Genomic DNA, 22558 nt, shown 5'->3' with positions numbered 1-22558 from the left:
GCTGAGGGAGCACTCTATCCCCTCATCCAGATCATCAATAAAGATATTAAACAAGACCGGCCCCAAAACTGAGCCCTGGGGGACTCCGCTTGTGACCGTCCGCCAGCTGGATTTCACCCCATTCACCACAGCTCTCTGGGCTCGGCCATCCAGCCAGTTTTTTACCCAGCGAAGAGTGTACCTGTCTAAACCACGAGCCGCCAGCTTCTCCAGGAGAATACTGTGGGGAACAGTGTCAAAGGCTTTGCTGAAGTCCAGGTAGACAACATCAACAGCCTTCCCCTCATCCACCAGGCGGGTCACCTGGTCATAGAAGGAGATCAGGTTGGTCAAGCAGGACCTGCCTTTCATGAACCCGTGCGGGCTGGGCCTGATCCCTTGGTTATCCTGCACGTGTCCCGTGAGCGCCCTGAAGATGAGCCTCTCCATAACCTTCACCGGCACCGAGGTCAGGCTGACAGGCCTGTCGTTCCCCGGATCCTCCTTCCGACCCTTCTTGTAGATGGGTGTCACGTTGGCAAGCCTCCAGTCGTCAGAAGGGGGAAGAAAGGCTTGCGGGAAAAGGAAGAGGAAAAAGGGAAGGGTTGTGCTGGTGCTGCTGCTGCATGGGGTCCCTGGCTGTGGTGCCGTGCGCGTGCCCCTGTAGCAGGGGTCTTGTTGTTGTGTGTTCTCTGCCTCCTTGCCTGAGGTGTCTGGAGAGCAAAGGCGGCAACGTGCCCCGTGAGCGAAGGGTCTTGTGTTTGGGATGGCCTGAGCCCCTGCGCCCCGAGAGGAGGGGTGTCCAAGAGGCCTGTGGAGGTGGAGCTGAGCCTGCTGATGTAGTTGTAGAGCTCTAGTGGGAGGAGGAGGTGGAGGTTGCAGTCGCTGAGGTTTTCAGGTCCCTTGCAAGAGCAAGGACCCTGTTCTGCTGGTGGGAGAGAGGCTGCCACGCAATTTGTCAAAGTTCTGGAGCAGGGGAAATGTGTGTGTGGTGGTGGTGGGAAGGCGGTGGCGGGCTGGGAGCCACCCGTGGTCTTGTCGGGCAACGTTGTGTTGCTGGGTGCTGTGCTTGGGGTGCTGGCACGTGCACGATGATTTGGCGTACCGAGGTGCCGTCAGTGCAGGAGGTGGGGTGGTGGTGGAGGTCCGTGGCTGGACCTTGGCCGTGTTGCCCTGGAAGAGTCGGCACTGCAAGGTGTTTTCAGGCAGCGCGGCGGGGGAGTTTAGGTGAAAACTGCCTGACGTGTGGCAAGAGTGGCCGACCTCAGGCTAATGAACGCGATGTCTGCCGTGCCTGTCCTTTGTAGAATCCTGGCATGGTTTGGGTTGGGTTGGGAGGGACCTTGAGAGGTCGTCTGGTCCAAGCCCCCAGCAATGAGCAGGGCCATCCTCAAGTAGGTGAGGTTGCTGAGAGCCCTGTCCAGCCCGAGCTTGAATGTTTGCAGGGATGGGGCATTGTAGCACCTCTGCGGGCAACCTGTTGCAGTGTGTCACCACCCTCGCGGTAAGAGATACCTTCCTCGTATCTCGTCTGAATGTACCCTCTTGCAGTTGGAAACCATTACCCCTTGTCGTATCGCTACAGGCCTCGCTAAAAAGCCTGTCGGCGTCTTTCTTCGAAGCCCCCTTGAAGTGCTGCGAGGGCGCGATAAGGTCTCCCCGGAGCCTTGTCTTCTCCAGGCTGAACAACCGCGACTCGCTCAGCCTTTCTTCATGGGAGAGGTGTCCCAACCCTCGGATGATGTTTGTGGCCCTGCTCGGGACCCGCTCCAAGAGGTCGGCGTCTCCCTTGTCTTGAGGAGTCCTGATCTGATCAGGGGTCGGTCTAAAGCGGGATGGAAGGTGGGGAATGTTGAGGAGATGAGGGCCGAAGAGAGGATTCTGGTGAGGATGGCTAAACCCTGGCAGCGGTTTCCCAAAGAGGTTGAGGAGAGTGCCTCCTTGGGGAGGTGCCAAAGGGAGAGAGGGGTGGGCAGGGGATCTGCCGAGCCCTGTTTGGAGCAGGGCCGTGGCGTAGGTGTTGAGTGGAGGTGGCTTCCCCCCACCCCGGAGGCTCGTTCGTGTGCTTCTGAGACAAGAGGCAGTGGCCAGCTTTTTGCAACAGGTCTTTATTGTCTGTCGAATAAATAGGTGAATAAATAGGTAAACCCCAACCATTGTGGAAATAAATAGAGTAAGTTCCATAAATAGAGGAGGCGGAGGGTGCAGGGCCGTTGTTGCAGCGGGTCTTGCCGTGGGTCAGGGGCGGCGGGAGGGCAGAGGTGGGGATGGGGCGGTGGTGCAGAAGTGGTAGTGGGGGCGCGTGGGGCCGTGCGGGTTGGTCGGGGTCGTTGGGCTAACTGGGCACGGTGCGGGTGAGGTTGTGGAGGTGTTGGAAGCAGGCGCGAGCTTCGAGGCGGACGTGGTCCCAGGCGCAGGCGCTGTGGTTGTGGGTGTGCAGGAAGTCCTGGATGCGCCCGAAGTATTTGGCGATGGTGAGCAGCCGGTTGCGGGGCCCGTGCCTTCCGAAGAGCGTCCCGCTGGCTGGCAGGCATTGCTCCAGGTGTCGGATGTAGCGCTGGAGGTGGTTGAGGAGGAGGTGGCGTGCCTGGTCGTCCCAGTGTTGGGGGGTGCTGGGGCTGCTGAGGGTGGTGAAGAGGTGCTGGAGGATGTGGAGGGCAGTGGCGGCGGCTTGCTGTGGGTGGTTGGTGTGGAGGAGGGTGTCGGGGAAGAAGGGCGCGTGCTGGTGGTGGTGGCAGGGCTGTGGCGGGCTGGGAGCCAGGGCCTGGAGGAGCTGGAGGCTGTCCCAGGCGAAGGTGGCGTCGCGGGGACGCAGGTGGTGGCAGGCGAGGGCGGTGGCGAGAGCCGTCAGGAGGAGCGGGAGCGCCGTGGCGCCGTGGCGCAGGCGGGGCTGTGGGGTTGCGGGCGCAGGCATGGTGGGGCTGTGGGTGGTGCTGGGCAGGAGCCCGGTCAGGCTTGGTGGCAGTGCGGGTGGGCGCTGTGCTTTGGGTGCTGCCGGGTGGCCGGCTTTATGTGGTGCGGCGGCTTTCCCTTCCCCGCTTTCTGATTGCCGCGAGTTTCCGGCTGTGGCTTTCAGTTTTGGCTGGTGGCTGTGGTGGTCTTGGGGAAGTGCGTTGGTGGGGTGGCCGTGCGTGGGGAGGGCGGTGGCGGTGGCGGTGGTGGTGCTTTGCTGGAGGTGTGTCGGGGGGAGGTTGGCTGTAGTGGTTGAGTGGGGGATGCGAAAGCGCTGGGGCAGAGCCCGTGGGGGCAGCTGTGCCGGGGAGGAGTGTTAGGGTTTCCCTGTTGGCCGCAGGGCGAGCTGTGGTGCCTGTTTTCTGCAGCTGAGGCTTCCCTTCCTGCCCGAGCGTCTTTTCCGTCTGTCATGGCCTGGTGTTGGTTGTGGTCTGTTTTCCTTTCCCTTGTGGCTGGCCTTTGTTTTCCTCTTAGCTGGTCTTTTCTTTTCGTGTTGGGAAGGGCTGTGAAGTGATGTCCCTGGGCAGCGCCTGGGGAGCCCCTCCTGGAGCGAGGGCCTGGGGGTGGCGGCGGCTTGCGCGGAGGTGTCTCTGGGTGCAGGCGCTTGAGCATTGGATGTGTTCCTGGATGGAGCTGCCCCAGCTCCTGTGTTTGAGGCTGCTGAGAATCACAGAATCACTAAGGTTGGAAAAGACCTGTAAGATTATCAAGTCCAAACTAAAAAAAAAAAAACAAACCCAAAAAAACCCAACACACCAAAAACCAACCCACCCAACACCACACAGCACCATGCCCATCAAGCTACATCCCACAATGCCACATCCACACGCTCCTTGAATACCTCCAGGGAGGGTGACTCTACCACCTCCCTGGGCAGCCTGTTCCAATGTTTCACTACTCTCTCAGTAAAGAAATTTTTCCTAATATCCAGCCTGAACCTCCCCTGGCGCAACTTGAGGCCATTTCCTCTAGTCCTGTCACTAGTCACTTGGGAGAAGAGACCAACACCCACCTCTCTGCAACCCCCTTTCAGGTAGTTGTAGAGAACGATAAGGTCTCCCCTCAGCCTCCTCTTCTCCAGACTGAACAACCCCAGTTCCCTCAGCCGCTCCTCATCAGACTTGTGCTCCAGACCCCTCACCAGCTTCGTCGCCCTTCTCTGGACACGCTCCAGCACCTCAATGTCCTTCTTGGAGTGAGGGGCCCAAAACTGAACACAGTATTCGAGGTGCGGCCTCACCAGAGCCGAGTACAGGGGCACGATCACCTCCCTACTCCTGCTGCCACACTGTTTCTGATACAGGCCAGGATGCCGTTGGCCTTCTTGGCCACCTGAGCCAGCAGTGTGCCCATCTTCAGCCGGCTGTCGATCAACACCCCCAGGTCCTTTTCTGCGGGGAAGCTTTCCAGCCACTCGTCCCCAAGCCTGTAGCGTTGCCTGGGGTTGTTGTGGCCAAAGTGTAGAACCCGGCACTTGGCATTATTGAACTTCATCCAGTTGACCTCAGCCCATCGATCCAGCCTGTCCAGATCCCTCTGCAGAGCCTTCTGACCCTCAAGCAGATCAACACTCCCTCCCAACTTGGTGTCGTCTGCAAACTTGCTGAGGGTGCACTCTATCCCCTCATCCAGATCATCCATAAAGACATTAAACAAGACCGGCCCCAAAACTGAGCCCTGGGGGACTCCGCTTGTGACCGGCCGCCAGCTGGATTTCACCCCATTCACCACAACCCTCTGGGCTCGGCCATCCAGCCAGTTTTTTACCCAGCGAAGAGTGTACCTGTCTAAACCATGAGCCGCCAGCTTCTCCAGGAGAATACTGTGGGGAACAGTGTCAAAGGCTTTGCTGAAGTCCAGGTAGACAACATCAACAGCCTTCCCCTCATCCACCAGGCGGGTCACCTGGTCATAGAAGGAGATCAGGTTGGTCAAGCAGGACCTGCCTTTCATGAACCCGTGCGGGCTGGGCCTGATCCCTTGGTTATCCTGCACGTGTCCCGTGAGCGCCCTGAAGATGAGCCTCTCCATAACCTTCACCGGCACCGAGGTCAGGCTGACAGGCCTGTCATTCCCCGGATCCTCCTTCCGACCCTTCTTGTAGATGGGTGTCACGTTGGCAAGCCTCCAGTCGTCAGAAGGGGGAAGAAAGGCTTGCGGGAAAAGGAAGAGGAAAAAGGGAAGGGTTGTGCTGGTGCTGCATGGGGTCCCTGGCTGTGGTGCCGTGCGCGTGCCCCTGTAGCAGGGTTCTTGTTGTTGTGTGTTCTCTGCCTCCTTGCCTGAGGTGGCTGGAGAGCAAAGGCGGCAACGTGCCCCGTGAGCGAAGGGTCTTGTGTTTGGGATGGCCTGAGCCCCTGCGCCCCGAGAGGAGGGGTGTCCAAGAGGCCTGTGGAGGTGGAGCTGAGCCTGCTGATGTAGTTGTAGAGCTCTAGTGGGAGGAGGAGGTGGAGGTTGCAGTCACTGAGGTTTTCAGGTCCCTTGCAAGAGCAAGGACCCTGTTCTGCTGGTGGGAGAGAGGCTGCCACGCGTTTTGTCTAAGTCTTGGAGCAGGGGAAATGTGTGTGGTGGTGGTGGTGGGAAGGCGGTGGCGGGCTGGGAGCCACCCGTGGTCTTGTCGGGCAACGTTGTGTTGCTGGGTGCTGTGCTTGGGGTGCTGGCAGGTGCATGATGATTTGGCGTACCGAGGTGCCGTCAGTGCAGGAGGTGGGGTGGTGGTGGAGGTCCGTGGCTGGACCTTGGCCGTGTTGCCCTGGAAGAGTCGGCGCTGCAAGGTGTTTTCAGGCAGCGCGGCAGGGGAGTTTAGGTGAAAACTGCCTGACGTGTGGCAAGAGTGGCCGACCTCAGGCTAATGAACGCGATGTCTGCCGTGCCTGTCCTTTGTAGAATCCTGGCATGGTTTGGGTTGGGTTGGGAGGGACCTTGAGAGGTCGTCTGGTCCATGCCCCCAGCAATGAGCAGGGCCATCCTCAAGTAGGTGAGGTTGCTCAGAGCCCTGTCCAGCCCGAGCTTGAATGTTTGCAGGGATGGGGCATGGTAGCACCTCTGCGGACAACCTGTTGCAGTGTGTCACCACCCTCGCGGTAAGAGGTGCCTTCCTCGTATCTCGTCTGAATGTACCCTCTTGCAGTTGGAAACCATTACCCCTTGTCGTATCGCTACAGGCCTCGCTAAAAAGCCTGTCGGCGTCTTTCCTCAAAGCCCCCTTGAAGTGCTGCGAGGGCGCGATAAGGTCTCCCCGGAGCCTTGTCTTCTCCAGGCTGAACAACCGCGACTCGCTCAGCCTTTCTTCATGGGAGAGGTATTCCAGCACTCGGATGATGTTTGTGGCCCTGCTCGGGACCCGCTCCAAGAGGTCGGCGTCTCCCTTGTCTTGAGGAGTCCCGATCTGATCAGGGGTCGGTCTAAACCGGGATGGAAGGTGGGGAATGTTGAGGAGATGAGGGCCGAAGAGGGGATTCTGGTGAGGATGGCTAAACCCTGGCAGCGGTTTCCCAAAGAGGTTGAGGAGAGTGCCTCCTTGGGGAGGTGCCAAAGGGAGAGAGGGGTGGGCAGGGGATCTGCCGAGCCCTGTTTGGAGCAGGGCCGTGGCATAGGTGTTGAGTGGAGGTGGCTTCCCCCCACCCCGGAGGCTCGTTCGTGTGCTTCTGAGACAAGAGGCAGTGGCCAGCTTTTTGCAACAGGTCTTTATTGTCTGTCGAATAAATAGGTGAATAAATAGGTAAACCCCAACCATTGTGGAAATAAATAGAGTAAGTTCCATAAATAGAGGAGGCGGAGGGTGCAGGGCCGTTGTTGCAGCGGGTCTTGCCGTGGGTCAGGGGCGGCGGGAGGGCAGAGGTGGGGATGGGGCGGTGGTGCAGAAGTGGTGGTGGGGGCGCGTGGGGCCGTGCGGGTTGGTCGGGGTCGTTGGGCTAACTGGGCACGGTGCGGGTGAGGTTGTGGAGGTGTTGGAAGCAGGCGCGAGCTTCGAGGCGGACGTGGTCCCAGGCGCAGGCGCTGTGGTTGTGGGTGTGCAGGAAGTCCTGGATGCGCCCGAAGTATTTGGCGATGGTGAGCAGCCGGTTGCGGGGCCCGTGCCTTCCGAAGAGCGTCCCGCTGGCTGGCAGGCATTGCTCCAGGTGGTGGATGTAATGCTGGAGGTGGTTGAGGAGGAGGTGGCGTGCCTGGTCGTCCCAGTGTTGGGGGGTGCTGGGGCTGCTGAGGGTGGTGAGGAGGTGCTGGAGGATGTGGAGGGCGGTGGCGGCGGCTTGCTGTGGGTGGTTGGTGTGGAGGAGGGTGTCGGGGAAGAAGGGCGCGTGCTGGTGGTGGTGGCAGGGCTGTGGCGGGCTGGGAGCCAGGGCCTGGAGGAGCTGGAGGCTGTCCCAGGCGAAGGTGGCGTCGCGGGGACGCAGGTGGTGGCAGGCGAGGGCGGTGGCGAGAGCCGTCAGGAGGAGCGGGAGCGCCGTGGCGCCGTGGCGCAGGCGGGGCTGTGGGGTTGCAGGCGCAGGCATGGTGGGGCTGTGGGTGGTGCTGGGCAGGAGCCCGGTCAGGCTTGGTGGCGGTGCGGGTGGGCGCTGTGCTTTGGGTGCTGCCGGGTGGCCGGCTTTATGTGGTGCGGCGGCTTTCCCTTCCCCGCTTTCTGATTGCCGCGAGTTTCCGGCTGTGGCTTTCAGTTTTGGCTGGTGGCTGTGGTGGTCTTGGGGAAGTGCGTTGGTGGGGTGGCCGTGCGTGGGGAGGGCGGTGGTGGTGGTGGTGCTTTGCTGGAGGTGTGTCGGGGGGAGGTTGGCTGTAGTGGTTGAGTGGGGGATGCGAAAGCGCTGGGGCAGAGCCCGTGGGGGCAGCTGTGCCGGGGAGGAGTGTTAGGGTTTCCCTGTTGGCCGCAGGGCGAGCTGTGGTGCCTCTTTCTGCAGCTGAGGCTTCCCTTCCTGCCCGAGCGTCTTTTCCGTCTGTCATGGCCTGGTGTTGGTTGTGGTCTGTTTTCCTTTCCCTTGTGGCTGGCCTTTGTTTTCCTCTTAGCTGGTCTTTTCTTTTCGTGTTGGGAAGGGCTGTGAAGTGATGTCCCTGGGCAGCGCCTGGGGAGCCCCTCCTGGAGCGAGGGCCTGGGGGTGGCGGCGGCTTGCGCGGAGGTGTCTCTGGGTGCAGGCGCTTGAGCATTGGAGGTGTTCCTGGATGGAGCTGCCCCAGCTCCTGTGTTTGAGGCTGCTGAGAATCACAGAATCACTAAGGTTGGAAAAGACCTGTAAGATTATCAAGTCCAACCTAAAAAAAAAAAAAAACAAACAAAAAAAAAACAAAACCAAAAACCAACCCACCCAACACCACACAGCACCGTGCCCATCAAGCTACATCCCACAATGCCACATCCACACGCTCCTTGAATACCTCCAGGGAGGGTGACTCTACCACCTCCCTGGGCAGCCTGTTCCAATGTTTCACTACTCTTTAATTAAAGAACTTTTTCCTAATATCCAGCGTGAACCTCCCCTGGCGCAACTTGAGGTCATTTCCTCTAGTCCTGTCACTAGTCTCTTGGGAGAAGAGACCAACACCCACCTCTCTGCAACCCCCTTTCAGGTAGTTGTAGAGAGCGATGAGGTCTCCCCTCAGCCTCCTCTTCTCCAGGCTAAACAACCCCAGCTCCCTCAGCCGCTCCTCATAAGACTTGTGCTCCAGACCCCTCACCAGCTTCGTCGCCCTTCTCTGGACACGCTCCAGCACCTCAATGTCCTTCTTGGAGTGAGGGGCCCAAAACTGAACACAGTATTCGAGGTGCGGCCTCACCAGAGCCGAGTACAGGGGCACGATCACCTCCCTACTCCTGCTGGCCACACTATTTCTGATACAGGCCAGGATGCCGTTGGCCTTCTGGGCCACCTGGGCACACTGCTGGCTCATATTCAGTCGGCTGTCAAGCAACACCCCCAGGTCCTTTTCTGCGGGGGAGCTTTCCAGCCACTCATCCCCAAGCCTGTAGCGTTGCCTGGGGTGGTTGTGGCCGAAGTGTAGAACCCGGCACTAGGTATTATTGAACTTCATCTGGTTGGCCTCAGCCCATCGATCCAGCCTGTCCAGATCCCTCTGCAGAGCCTTCCTACCCTCCAGCAGATCAACACTCCCTCCCAACTTGGTGTCGTCTGCAAACTTGCTGAGGGAGCACTCTATCCCCTCATCCAGATCATCAATAAAGATATTAAACAAGACCGGCCCCAAAACTGAGCCCTGGGGGACTCCGCTTGTGACCGTCCGCCAGCTGGATTTCACCCCATTCACCACAGCTCTCTGGGCTCGGCCATCCAGCCAGTTTTTTACCCAGCGAAGAGTGTACCTGTCTAAACCACGAGCCGCCAGCTTCTCCAGGAGAATACTGTGGGGAACAGTGTCAAAGGCTTTGCTGAAGTCCAGGTAGACAACATCAACAGCCTTCCCCTCATCCACCAGGCGGGTCACCTGGTCATAGAAGGAGATCAGGTTGGTCAAGCAGGACCTGCCTTTCATGAACCCGTGCTGGCTTGGCCTGATCCCTTGGTTGTCCTGCACGTGTCCCGTGAGCGCCCTGAAGATGAGCCTCTCCATAACCTTCACCGGCACCGAGGTCAGGCTGACAGGCCTGTCGTTCCCCGGATCCTCCTTCCAACCCTTCTTGTAGATGGGCGTCACGTTGGCAAGCCTCCAGTCATCCGGGACCTCCCCCGTTGACCAGGACTGTTGATAAATGATGGAGAGCGGCTTGGCAAGCTCCTCCGCCAGCTCCCTCAGCACCCTTGGGTGGATGCCATCAGGCCCCATAGACTTATGAGTGTCCAGGTGGCATAGCAGGTCGTTAACTGCTTCCTCCTGGATCATGGGGAGCCTATTTTGCTCTCCATCCCTGTCATCCAGCTCAGGGAGATGGATACCCTGAGGATATCTGGTGTGGCTGTTAAAGACTGAGGCAAAGAAGGCATTAAGTACCTCAGCCTTTTCCTCATCCTTCGTGACAATGTTCCCCGCCGCATCCAGTAGAGGATGGAGATCCTCCTTGGCTCTCTTTTTGTTGTTAATGTATTTATAGAAGCTTTTTTTGTTGTCCCTCACGACCGTGGCCAGGTTGAGCCCTAGCTGGGCTTTCGCCTTTCTAATTCCCTCCCTGCATGACCTAACGAGGTCCTTGTATTCTTCTTCACTTGCCTGCCCCTTTTTCCAGAGGTGGGAAGTTCTCTTTTTGTCCCCGAGCCTCAGCATAAGCTCCTTGTTCAGCCAGGCCGGCCGTCTTCCCCTAGTTGTCTTCTAGATGTTGTCTTCTAGACCCTTCTTGGTGGCCCTTCTTGGCCACCTGAGCCAGCAGTGTGCCCATCTTCAGCCGGCTGTCAGTCAACACCCCCAGGTCCTTTTCTGCGGGGGAGCTTTCCAGCCACTCGTCCCCAAGCCTGTAGCGTTGCCTGGGGTGGTTGTGGCCAAAGTGTAGAACCCGGCACTTGGCATTATTGAACTTCATCCAGTTGACCTCAGCCCATCGATCCAGCCTGTCCAGATCCCTCTGCAGAGCCTTCCGACCCTCAAGCAGATCAACACTCCCTCCCAACTTGGTGTCGTCTGCAAACTTGCTGAGGGAGCACTCTATCCCCTCATCCAGATCATCCATAAAGACATTAAACAAGACCGGCCCCAAAACTGAGCCCTGGGGGACTCCGCTTGTGACCGGCCGCCAGCTGGATTTCACCCCATTCACCACAGCTCTCTGGGCTCGGCCATCCAGCCAGTTTTTTACCCAGCGAAGAGTGTACCTGTCTAAACCACGAGCCGCCAGCTTCTCCAGGAGAATACTGTGGGGAACAGTGTCAAAGGCTTTGCTGAAGTCCAGGTAGACAACATCAACAGCCTTCCCCTCATCCACCAGGCGGGTCACCTGGTCATAGAAGGAGATCAGGTTGGTCAAGCAGGACCTGCCTTTCATGAACCCGTGCTGGCTGGGCCTGATCCCTTGGTTGTCCTGCACATGTCCCGTGAGCGCCCTGAAGATGACCCTCTCCATAACCTTCACCGGCACCGAGGTCAGGCTGACAGGCCTGTAGTTCCCCGGATCCTCCTTCCGACCCTTCTTGTAGATGGGTGTCACGTTGGCAAGCCTCCAGTCGTCAGAAGGGGGAAGAAAGGCTTGCGGGAAAAGGAAGAGGAAAAAGGGAAGGGTTGTGCTGGTGCTGCATGGGGTCCCTGGCTGTGGTGCCGTGCGCGTGCCCCTGTAGCAGGGGTCTTGTTGTTGTGTGTTCTCTGCCTCCTTGCCTGAGGTGGCTGGAGAGCAAAGGCGGCAACGTGCCCCGTGAGCAAAGGGTCTTGTGTTTGGGATGGCCTGAGCCCCTGCGCCCCGAGAGGAGGGGTGTCCAAGAGGCCTGTGGAGGTGGAGCTGAGCCTGCTGATGTAGTTGTAGAGCTCTAGGGGGAGGAGGAGGTGGAGGTTGCAGTCACTGAGGTTTTGAGGTCCCTTGCAAGAGCAAGGACCCTGTTCTGCTGGTGGGAGAGAGGCTGCCACGCGTTTTGTCTAAGTCTTGGAGCAGGGGAAATGTGTGTGTGGTGGTGGTGGTGGGAAGGCGGTGGCGGGCTGGGAGCCACCCGTGGTCTTGTCGGGCAACGTTGTGTTGCTGGGTGCTGTGCTTGGGGTGCTGGCACGTGCACGATGATACGGCGTACCGAGGTGCCGTCAGTGCAGGAGGTGGGGTGGTGGTGGAGGTCCGTGGCTGGACCTTGGCCGTGTTGCCCTGGAAGAGTCGGCACTGCAAGGTGTTTTCAGGCAGCGCGGCGGGGGAGTTTAGGTGAAAACTGCCTGACGTGTGGCAAGAGTGGCCGACCTCAGGGTAATGAAAGCGATGTCTGCCGTGCCTGTCCTTTGTAGAATCCTGGCATGGTTTGGGTTGGGAGGGACCTTGAGAGGTCGTCTGGTCCAAGCCCCCAGCAATGAGCAGGGCCACCCTCAAGTAGGTGAGGTTGCTGAGAGCCCTGTCCAGCCCGAGCTTGAATGTTTGCGGGGATGGGGCATGGTAGCACCTCTGCGGACAACCTGTTGCAGTGTGTCACCACCCTCGCGGTAAGAGGTGCCTTCCTCGTATCTCGTCTGAATGTACCCTCTTGCAGTTGGAAACCATTACCCCTTGTCGTATCGCTACAGGCCTCGCTAAAAAGCCTGTCGGCGTCTTTCTTCGAAGCCCCCTTGAAGTGCTGCGAGGGCGCGATAAGGTCTCCCCGGAGCCTTGTCTTCTCCAGGCTGAACAACCGCGACTCGCTCAGCCTTTCTTCATGGGAGAGGTGTCCCAACCCTCGGATGATGTTTGTGGCCCTGCTCGGGACCCGCTCCAAGAGGTCGGCGTCTCCCTTGTCTTGAGGAGTCCCGATCTGATCAGGGGTCGGTCTAAATCGGGATGGAAGGTGGGGAACGTTGAGGAGACAAGGGCCGAAGAGGGGATTCTGGTGAGGATGGCTAAACCCTGGCAGCGGTTTCCCAAAGAGGTTGAGGAGAGTGCCTCCTTGGGGAGGTGCCAAAGGGAGAGAGGGGTGGGCAGGGGATCTGCCGAGCCCTGTTTGGAGCAGGGCCGTGGCGTAGGTGTTGAGTGGAGGTGGCTTCCCCCCACCCCGGAGGCTCGTTTGTGTGTTTCTGAGACGAGAGGCAGTGGCCAGCTTTTTGCAACGGTTCTTTATTGTCTGTCGAATAAATAGGTGAATAAATAGGTAAAACCCATTGTGGAAATAAATAGAGTAAGTTCCATAAATAGAGGAGGCGGAGGGTGCAGGGCCGTTGTTGCAGCGGGTCTTGCCGTGGGTCAGGGGCGGCAGGAGGGCAGAGGTGGGGATGGGGCGGTGGTGCAGAAGTGGTAGTGGGGGCGCGTGGGGCCGTGCGGGTTGGTCGGGGTCGTTGGGCTAACTGGGCACGGTGCGGGTGAGGTTGTGGAGGTGTTGGAAGCAGGCGCGAGCTTCGAGGCGGACGTGGTCCCAGGCGCAGGCGCTGTGGTTGTGGGTGTGCAGGAAGTCCTGGATGCGCCCGAAGTATTTGGCGATGGTGAGCAGCCGGTTGCGGGGCCCGTGCCTTCCGAAGAGCGTCCCGCTGGCTGGCAGGCATTGCTCCAGGTGTCGGATGTAGCGCTGGAGGTGGTTGAGGAGGTGGTGGCGTGCCTGGTCGTCCCAGTGTTGGGGGGTGCTGGGGCTGCTGAGGGTGGTGAGGAGGTGCTGGAGGATGTGGAGGGCGGTGGCGGCGGCTTGCTGTGGGTGGTTGGTGTGGAGGAGGGTGTCGGGGAAGAAGGGCGCGTGCTGGTGGTGGTGGCAGGGCTGTGGCGGGCTGGGAGCCAGGGCCTGGAGGAGCTGGAGGCTGTCCCAGGCGAAGGTGGCGTCGCGGGGACGCAGGTGGTGGCAGGCGAGGGCGGTGGCGAGAGCCGTCAGGAGGAGCGGGAGCGCCGTGGCGCCGTGGCGCAGGCGGGGCTGTGGGGTTGCGGGCGCAGGCATGGTGGGGCTGTGGGTGGTGCTGGGCAGGAGCCCGGTCAGGCTTGGTGGCGGTGCGGGTGGGCGCTGTGCTTTGGGTGCTGCCGGGTGGCCGGCTTTATGTGGTGCGGCGGCTTTCCCTTCCCCGCTTTCTGATTGCCGCGAGTTTCCGGCTGTGGCTTTCAGTTTTGGCTGGTGGCTGTGGTGGTCTTGGGGAAGTGCGTTGGTGGGGTGGCCGTGCGTGGGGAGGGCGGTGGCGGTGGCGGTGGTGGTGCTTTGCTGGAGGTGTGTCGGGGGGATGTTGGCTGTAGTGGTTGAGTGGGGGATGCGAAAGCGCTGGGGTGGTTTCACATGGGGCAGTTGCGCTCCTCGTATCTTTTTGTGGTTTCTCCTTTTCCTCCCTGGGGTAGCTCTCATGGCTGTTGTGTTCCGCTGAATTTCCCTTCCTGCCCAAGTCTGTTTTCCTTATGTAATGCTCCAGTATTGGTTGTGGTTTTTGTACTTTCGGTGTGTGTGTGTTAACTTTGTGTTTTCATATGAATACATAATTTCTTGTTACAGTTTTTGGCATTTGTAAAATTTTTCTTTTCTCCGGAATCTTAGGAGTTGTCTAAGTCCAGGTGTCCTTTGAGGAGGTGGTTCTGGGTCTAAGTACTGTAGCACAGAATGTTTTTTTTTTTTTTTAAGAAGCTTCTACAGTCTCTTTGCCTCTCTTTCTCTGGTTTGAACCTCACCATGATGCGGGCTAAGTTGTCTTTTTTATGCTGTTGCTTATTGAACAATTAAGGAGACGCGTCCAGAAATGTTTTTATAAAGGTTGGTGTTTGCTGTTTTTGCCAGTTGAGGAATTCTTCATGGCCACTGTCTCATTGTGCTACGCGGAGGAAAAGTTCCTCTACAAACAATTCCATTTTTCCAATTTCTAGTGTTTGCCTGGTGAAATACGTATGTCTTATATTGTGCCCTCATGCTCATGGAACATCTCAGTTTCTCTTTGTTGGTTTTTTAATCACTGTTCGTGCGCCATTTCTTTCCATTTTTTCAAGTCTTTTTCCATGGTCTTTTTTTCTCTGGTGGTCCCGAGTACAATTTGTTGCTGAGGGTAGGTTGTTTCAGAGGAAGTTACTGGTGGGCTTTTCCAGTGATATTTTTGGACCTATCTCCAGGAATGGATATCCCACAGCCTCCCTGATCCCTCTTCTGATATTGTATCGCCTTCATGGTAAAGAGAATAATAATGTGGTTATTCTTTCATGTTTGAATTCCCTGTGTTCTAGCTTGTGTCATTATCTCTCCTCCTCTGTTTTTATGTCTGAGGAGGGTTTCCTTTCTTCAGTATCGTGGTTTAAGCCCAGCTGGCAACTAAGCACCACACAGCCGCTCACTCACTTCCCCTCTGCCCCAGTGGGATGGGGGAGAGAATGGGAAAAGTAAAAGTGAGAAAGCTCGTGGGTTGAGATAAGAACAGTTTAATAAGTGAAATGAAATAAAATGAAATAATCATGATAATAAAAATTGTAACGAAAAGGAAAATAACAACAACAACAAACAAGAAAGGCAAGTGATGCAGATGAAAACAATTGCTCACCACCCTCCAACTGATGCCCAGCCCAAGCAACGGTCCCCCGGCCAGCTTTCCCCCTGGTTTATATACTGAGCATGACATCATATGGTCTGGAATATCCCTTTGGTCAGTTGGGGTCAGCTGTCCGGGCTGTGTCCCCTCCCAACTTCTTGTGCACCCCCAGCCCACTCGCTGGTGGGGTGGGGTGAGAAGCAGAAAAGGCCTTGACTCTGTGTAAACACTGCTTAGCAGTAGCTAAAACATCCCTGTGTATCAACACTGTTTTCAGCACAAATCCAGAACATGGCCCCATACTAGCTACTATCAAGAAAATTAACTCCATCCCAGCCAAAACCAGCACATTCTCCACCCCTTATTCCATACCATTTATGTCATACTCAGGTAGCACATTATCCAATACATTCTCGTTACCTACCATCACCCTTCCTATCCTTTGATATAGTACACAGATATCATTCTCTTAGTCTATGCATCACCCCTATGAAATGTCTGTAAAGTGTCCATAAATATCCAAAAATGTCCACAAAATGTTCATTGAGTTAATTTAGTCCATGACTTTGGGCTCCATCTGTTATGGTGGTCACTCAGGAGAGAAGAGATGTTGTATTACATGGAGTTATCGGGCACCACAGCCAGCTCAGGTCGGGTCACTGCTGCACTTGCACTGCTTCTTGTGAGGCTTGTTCTTGGCTGGTTCAGGTGGTTCCTGCTATAGTAATTCCTGTAACATGTATCTCAAATCATGGATTAGTTCCACCCAGAATTAAATCACCTTGAGGTACGCACTGGACTCCCCCATCTTTCTGCATTACCCACCAAGTGCACCCAGGTCCTTGAGAAAAAACAACCCCACGAATAGGTTTACCCTTTCCTGAGGAAGCAATAACCCAGACTCTTTTTCCCAACAAGTTCTTTGTATGTACTACTGGGATCTTATCTCCTTCCACAGTGCGCAGGGGTTTTGATTGGGCAGGGCCAGGTCAACTGGCAGAGCCTCTAGTGTTAACTAGCCAAGTGGCTTCTGCTTGAATGTGTATCCCAATGCTTGAATGTCCCAGCACCCGTTGCTCTCAGTGCAGTTTTTAACAGTGCGTTGTATCGTTCCGTTTTCCCGGAGGCTGGTGCATGGTAGGGGATGTGATACACCCAGTCAATGCCATGCTCCTTGGCCCAGGCGTTAATGAGATTGTTTCGGAAATGAGTCCCCTTGTCTGATTCAATTCTTTCAGGGGTGCCATGTCACCATAAAACTTGCTTTTCAAGGCCCAAGATAGTGTTCCAGGCAGTGGCATGGGTCACGGGGTATGTTTCCAACCAACCAGTAGTCGCTTCCACCACTGCAAGCACATGCTGCTTCCCGTGGTGGGTTCGTGGTAGTGTGATACAATCAACCTGCCAGGCTTCCCCCTATTGATATTTCAGCCATTGTCCTCGGTACCAAAAAGGCTTTAGCCGCTTGGCTTGTTTGATTATGGCACACGTTTGACATTCGTGGATAACCTGTGCAATGGCATCAGTGGTCAAGTCCACCCCTCAATCACGAGCCTGTTTGTATGTTGCATCCCTTCCTAGATGTCCTCATGTGTCATGGGCCCATCAAGCTATAAATAGCTCACCCTTATGTTCCCAATCCAGATCCACCTAAGCCACTTGAATTCTAGCAGCCTGGTCCACCTGCTCGTTGTTTTGATGTTCTTCAGAGGCCCGACTCTTGGGTATGTGAGCATCTACGTGACCAGGTTCTCTACCCAGGCAGCAATATCTTGCCATAATTCAGCAGCCCAGATGGGTTCACCTCTGTGCTGCCAGTTGCTCTGCTGCCATTGCTGTAGCCACCCCCACAGAGCATTTGCCACCATCCATGAGTCAGTACAGAGATAAAGGACTGGCCATTTTTCTCGGTCAGCAATATCTAAAGCCAGCTGGATGGCTTTCACCTCTGCAAACTGACTCGATTTACCTTGTCCTTCAGCAGTTTCTGCAACTTGTCGCGTAGGACTCCACATAGCAGCTTTCCACCTTCGATGTTTTCCCACAGTACGACAGGATCCATCTGTAAACACGGGTTATTGCTTCTCAGTCTCTGATAATTCATTATACAGAGGGGCCTCTTCAGCACGAGTCACCTCCTCTGGCGACACTCCGAAGTTTCGGCCCTCTGGCCAGTCCATGATCACTTCCAGGATTCCCGGGCGGTCGGGGTTTCCCATCCGAGCCCGTTGTGTTATCAGTGCTACCCACTTACTCCATGTAGCATCAGTTGCGTGATGCGTAGAGGGGACCTTCCCTTTGAACATCCAGCCCAGCACAGGCAATCGAGGGGCCAAAAGGAGCTGTACTTCAGTACCAACTACTTCCGAAGCAGCTCGAATTCCTTCATCTGCTGCTAATATTTCTTCTTCAGCTGGAGTGTAACGGGTTTCAGATCCCCTATATCCCCGGTTCCAAAACCCTGGAGGTCAACCTCGAGTCTCTCCAGGTGCTTTCTGCCAGAGGCTCCAGGTGGGGCCGTTATTCCCAGCTGAGGTGTAAAACACATTTTTCACATCTTGTCCTGTCCGGACGGGCCCAAGTGCTACTGCACGAACTATCTCCCATTTAATTTGTTCAAAGGCTTGCTGCTGCTGTTCAGGGCCCCATTCAACGTCATTCTTCTTCCGGGTCACTCGATAGAGAGGGCTTACGATCAGACTATAACCTGGAATATGCATCCTCCAGAAACCCACAACACCTAAGAAAGCTTGTGTTTCCTTTTTGTTAGTTAGTGGAGACATAGCATTATTTTATTGATCACATCCATTGGGATATGACGACACCCATCTTGCCATTTTATTCCTAAAAACTGAAGTTCTTGTGCAGGCCCTTTGACCTTACTTTGTTTTATAACAAAACCAGCTTTCAGGAGAATCTGGATTACTTTTCTCCCCTTCTCAAACACTTCCTCCGCTGTGTTGCCCCACACAATGATGTCATCAATATACTGCAGGTGTTCGGGAGCTTCACCTTGTTCCAGTGCTGTCTGTATCAATCCATGACAAATGGTAGGACTGTGTTTCCACCCCTGGGGCAGTCGATTCCAGGTGTACTGGATACCCCTCCATGTGAAAGCAAACTGTGGCCTGCACTCTGCTGCCAGAGGGATCGAGAAAAACGCGTTGGCGATATCTATTGTTGCATACCATTTGGCAGCCTTTGACTCCAGTTCATATTGAAGTTCTAGCATGTCTGGTACGGCAGCACTCAGCGGCGGTGTGACTTCGTTCAGGCCTCGATAGTCCACTGTTAACCTCCACTCTCCATTAGATTTTTGCATGGGCCGTATGGGACTATTAAAGGGTGAATGAGTCTTACTGATCACTCCTTGACTTTCCAGTTGACGGATCAACTCACGGATGGGAACCAGGGAGTCTCGATTGGTGCGATATTGTCGCCGGTGCACTGTCATGGTAGCAATTGGCACCTGCTGTTCTTTAACCCGCAGCAACCCCACCACAGAAGGATCCTCTGAGAGACCAGGCAAGCTAGACAGCTGTTTAATCTTCTCCGTACTCAAAGCAGCTATACCAAAAGCCCACCGGTACCCTTCTGGGTCTTTGAAGTACCCTCTCCTGAGATAGTCTATGCCAAGGATGCATGGAGCCTCTGGGCCAGTCACAATAGGGTGCTTTTGCCGCTCATTCCCAGTTAGGCTTATTTCAGCCTCCAACACAGTTCAGGGCACATTCAGCCACCTCAGAGAAGACGGAGACAATGAGGTCACCCCTGCCTGGCGTTGCAGGGTATTTCTGGGTAGAAGGAACATCAGGAGGACTGTAGTACGATCTGGAAGTTGCGTCTTGAGGGGTTCTGCTGTGTATCTGACTGTATGTGGTCCTACTTGTTTTCTCGCTCTCCAGCTGCATGGGAAGTGCCCATTTGTGTTTGCACAGAGCAGTGTCCTTGCCTTGATGTGGAGGTGGTGTGACTGAGCATGGAGAACAACCTCTTTGTCCTGTGCAGGAGAAGGCCAGAGCTGCTGAACTTTTCTGTTGTCTTGCTGAGGCTTACCTGGGGAGGGTAAAGCACCCAGGACAGATACATTTTGGGGTGGTGGTTGGAGGACGAAGGAGCAGCTGGTATTAGTGATGCGTGGGCAGCTTCCGTCGTGTGGAATGCTGTGCTGGTCTGTGCTGGCTGGTTTGGACCATATTGGGGGGTGGTGTTTGGGGGATATATCTTTTTGTTTGCTGAGGATGTGTTGGGGTGAAGAAAGCCTAGGCATATGTGCTGTATGTAGTGAGGCAGGTCCCCATGGCCACTTGTGTGTGAGCACAGGCAGGAGCATCCTGGGCCAGCTGTGGTGGTTGTAGGTGAGCAATGAGCAGTCTGGAGCATGTCCTGTGTGTTTTGTGGCTTTTTGGTGTTTCTTGGGTGGGGTTGGTAGCACTGGAGTGCTGTTCCTTCTCTAAATCTCCACTGGCCTTGGTGGGTCCCCTCCTTGCCTCTTTGAGGTGCACCTTGTCCATGCTACCCTGCTTGGTCCCAGGCAGTGCTGTAGCATTGCTGAATGGTTATTTGTGATGGGGTGGTGGTTTGGAGGTGGCTTTCATGTCTTGGCAGTGGGAGAGGGCTGGGAAGGGAGAGGATGGCTGGTGGGAGAGGAGGGGCGTGCAGGGCAGGCATCATGTCATCTGGGCGAGAGTGCGCTCCCAGGATCTGGCATCAGCGGGAGATGCTTGTGGGCTCGAAGGACCATGGTGAGTCCCAGAGGGTGGCTTGCTGCCTGGAGCCTTCGACTGGGGCAGGACGCATCAGTGGGACAGGCTGCAGGAAGGAGGCTCATCCCTGCCTGCCTGCAGAGATCCTGTCTTTGCCTGTCAGGTCTATGCATGATGACCACCTCTTTTCTTTTATGTTTTTGCACAAAGTCTTTATTTCCAACACGTGAATAAATAAATACATAAATATAAAAATTAATGTCCACCAAAATAAATAAGTTAAATAGAGTTCTGTGATAAATACTCGTTGGCAGGAGAGTCCCGCAGTGTCCGTGAGGACCTTCCCCTCTATCAGGAGAGGTTGCAGTCTGGATGGGCTAGATAACACCGTGGGTAATAAATGCCACCCCTCTCCCCATCACCTCGTGGCTGTCCCTGAGCATGCAGCACAGCAATTTCCTCCTTCTTCCTTTCCAGCGAAGGTGTGGCTGTCAAGCGGGTGTGCAGGCTGTGCTGCAGCCTGGCCTCAGCCTTGCCACGGTCATGCCTGTTTCCCCGTTGGCCCAGGCTCCTGGCTGGAAGAGGTGTGAGCATTGCTGGGCAATCCCAGCCCGGGCTGCTGCTGCCTCTGCTTGATCTGTGGCCACCAGCGTTGGGTGAGGATGGGTGTTTGGCGTGGGTTGGTTTGGTGGAGGGCAGGAGCGGCTTGGCTCTTCATTTGCCGTATGAGCGTGTCCACGTGTTGGAAGCAGGCGCGAGCTTCGAGGCGGACGTGGTCCCAGGCGCAGGCGCTGTGGTTGTGGGTGTGCAGGAAGTCCTGGATGCGCCCGAAGTATTTGGCGATGGTGAGCAGCCGGTTGCGGGGCCCGTGCCTTCCGAAGAGCGTCCCGCTGGCTGGCAGGCATTGCTCCAGGTGTCGGATGTAGCGCTGGAGGTGGTTGAGGAGGAGGTGGCGTGCCTGGTCGTCCCAGTGTTGGGGGGTGCTGGGGCTGCTGAGGGTGGTGAAGAGGTGCTGGAGGATGTGGAGGGCGGTGGCGGCGGCTTGCTGTGGGTGGTTGGTGTGGAGGAGGGTGTCGGGGAAGAAGGGCGCGTGCTGGTGGTGGTGGCAGGGCTGTGGCGGGCTGGGAGCCAGGGCCTGGAGGAGCTGGAGGCTGTCCCAGGCGAAGGTGGCGTCGCGGGGACGCAGGTGGTGGCAGGCGAGGGCGGTGGCGAGAGCCGTCAGGAGGAGCGGGAGCGCCGTGGCGCCGTGGCGCAGGCGGGGCTGTGGGGTTGCGGGCGCAGGCATGGTGGGGCTGTGGGTGGTGCTGGGCAGGAGCCCGGTCAGGCTTGGTGGCAGTGCGGGTGGGCGCTGTGCTTTGGGTGCTGCCGGGTGGCCGGCTTTATGTGGTGCGGCGGCTTTCCCTTCCCCGCTTTCTGATTGCCGCGAGTTTCCGGCTGTGGCTTTCAGTTTTGGCTGGTGGCTGTGGTGGTCTTGGGGAAGTGCGTTGGTGGGGTGGCCGTGCGTGGGGAGGGCGGTGGCGGTGGTGGTGCTTTGCTGGGGGTGTGTCGGGGGGATGTTGGCTGTAGTGGTTGAGTGGGGGATGCGAAAGCGCTGGGGCAGAGCCCGTGGGGGCAGCTGTGCCGGGGAGGAGTGTTAGGGTTTCCCTGTTGGCCGCAGGGCGAGCTGTGGTGCCTCTTTCTGCAGCTGAGGCTTCCCTTCCTGCCCGAGCGTCTTTTCCGTCTGTCATGGCCTGGTGTTGGTTGTGGTCTGTTTTCCTTTCCCTTGTGGCTGGCCTTTGTTTTCCTCTTAGCTGGTCTTTTCTTTTCGTGTTGGGAAGGGCTGTGAAGTGATGTCCCTGGGCAGCGCCTGGGGAGTCCCTCCTGGAGCGAGGGCCTGGGGGTGGCGGCGGCTTGCGCGGAGGTGTCTCTGGGTGCAGGCACTTGAGCATTGGAGGTGTTCCTGGATGGAGCTGCCCCAGCTCCTGTGTTTGAGGCTGCTGAGAATCACAGAATCACTAAGGTTGGAAAAGACCTGTAAGATTATCAAGTCCAACCTAAAAAAAAAAAAAAAAAACCCCCAAAAAACCCAACACACCAAAAACCAACCCACCCAACACCACACAGCACCGTGCCCATCAAGCTACATCCCACAATGCCACATCCACACGCTCCTTGAATACCTCCAGGGAGGGTGACTCTACCACCTCCCTGGGCAGCCTGTTCCAATGTTTCACTACTCTTTCAGTAAAGAACTTTTTCCTAATATCCAGCGTGAACCTCCCCTGGCGCAACTTGAGGCCATTTCCTCTTGTCCTGTCGCTACTCACTTGGGAGAAGAGACCAACACCCACCTCTCTGCAACCCCCTTTCAGGTAGTTGTAGAGAGCGATAAGGTCTCCCCTCAGCCTCCTCTTCTCCAGACTGAACAACCCCAGTTCCCTCAGCCGCTCCTCATCAGACTTGTGCTCCAGACCCCTCACCAGCTTCGTCGCCCTTCTCTGGACACGCTCCAGCACCTCAATGTCCTTCTTGGAGTGAGGGGCCCAAAACTGAACACAGTATTCGAGGTGTGGCCTCACCAGAGCCGAGTACAGGGGCACGATCACCTCCCTACTCCTGCTGCCACACTGTTTCTGATACAAGCCAGGATGCCGTTGGCCTTCTTGGCCACCTGAGCCAGCAGTGTGCCCATCTTCAGCCGGCTGTCGATCAACACCCCCAGGTCCTTTTCTGCGGGGAAGCTTTCCAGCCACTCGTCCCCAAGCCTGTAGCGTTGCCTGGGGTGGTTGTGGCCAAAGTGTAGAACCCGGCACTTGGCATTATTGAACTTCATCCAGTTGACCTCAGCCCATCGATCCAGCCTGTCCAGATCCCTCTGCAGAGCCTTCTGACCCTCAAGCAGATCAACACTCCCTCCCAACTTGGTGTCGTCTGCAGACTTGCTGAGG

The 22558-nt window shown here is 56.6% G+C and overlaps 5 protein-coding genes across 9 annotated transcripts in view; 1 reads left to right on the top strand and 4 right to left on the bottom strand.

Moving 5' to 3' along the window:
• The window catches only part of UBAP2 (ubiquitin associated protein 2), a 160487-nt gene that overhangs the window by 106113 nt on the left and 31816 nt on the right, over positions 1-22558 (top strand). The window lies entirely within an intron of this gene.
• On the bottom strand, positions 2315-2893 carry LOC132320758 (interferon-like). The gene has a single exon (XM_059834093.1). The coding sequence runs from the start codon at positions 2891-2893 to the stop codon at positions 2315-2317; it is 579 nt and encodes a 192-aa protein (XP_059690076.1).
• LOC132320759 (interferon-like) lies at positions 6843-7421 on the bottom strand. The gene has a single exon (XM_059834095.1). The coding sequence runs from the start codon at positions 7419-7421 to the stop codon at positions 6843-6845; it is 579 nt and encodes a 192-aa protein (XP_059690078.1).
• On the bottom strand, positions 12795-13373 carry LOC132320760 (interferon-like). The gene has a single exon (XM_059834096.1). The coding sequence runs from the start codon at positions 13371-13373 to the stop codon at positions 12795-12797; it is 579 nt and encodes a 192-aa protein (XP_059690079.1).
• LOC132320673 (interferon-like) lies at positions 20173-20916 on the bottom strand. The gene has a single exon (XM_059833376.1). It carries the CDS (start codon positions 20914-20916, stop codon positions 20173-20175), a length of 744 nt encoding a protein of 247 aa, XP_059689359.1.

Source organism: Gavia stellata, chromosome Z (assembly GCF_030936135.1).
Source record: "Gavia stellata isolate bGavSte3 chromosome Z, bGavSte3.hap2, whole genome shotgun sequence".
NCBI classification, from domain to species: Eukaryota; Metazoa; Chordata; class Aves; order Gaviiformes; family Gaviidae; genus Gavia; species Gavia stellata.
The sequence above is the reverse complement of the archived record's forward strand: the minus strand, read 5'-3'. Positions and strand labels throughout refer to the sequence as shown.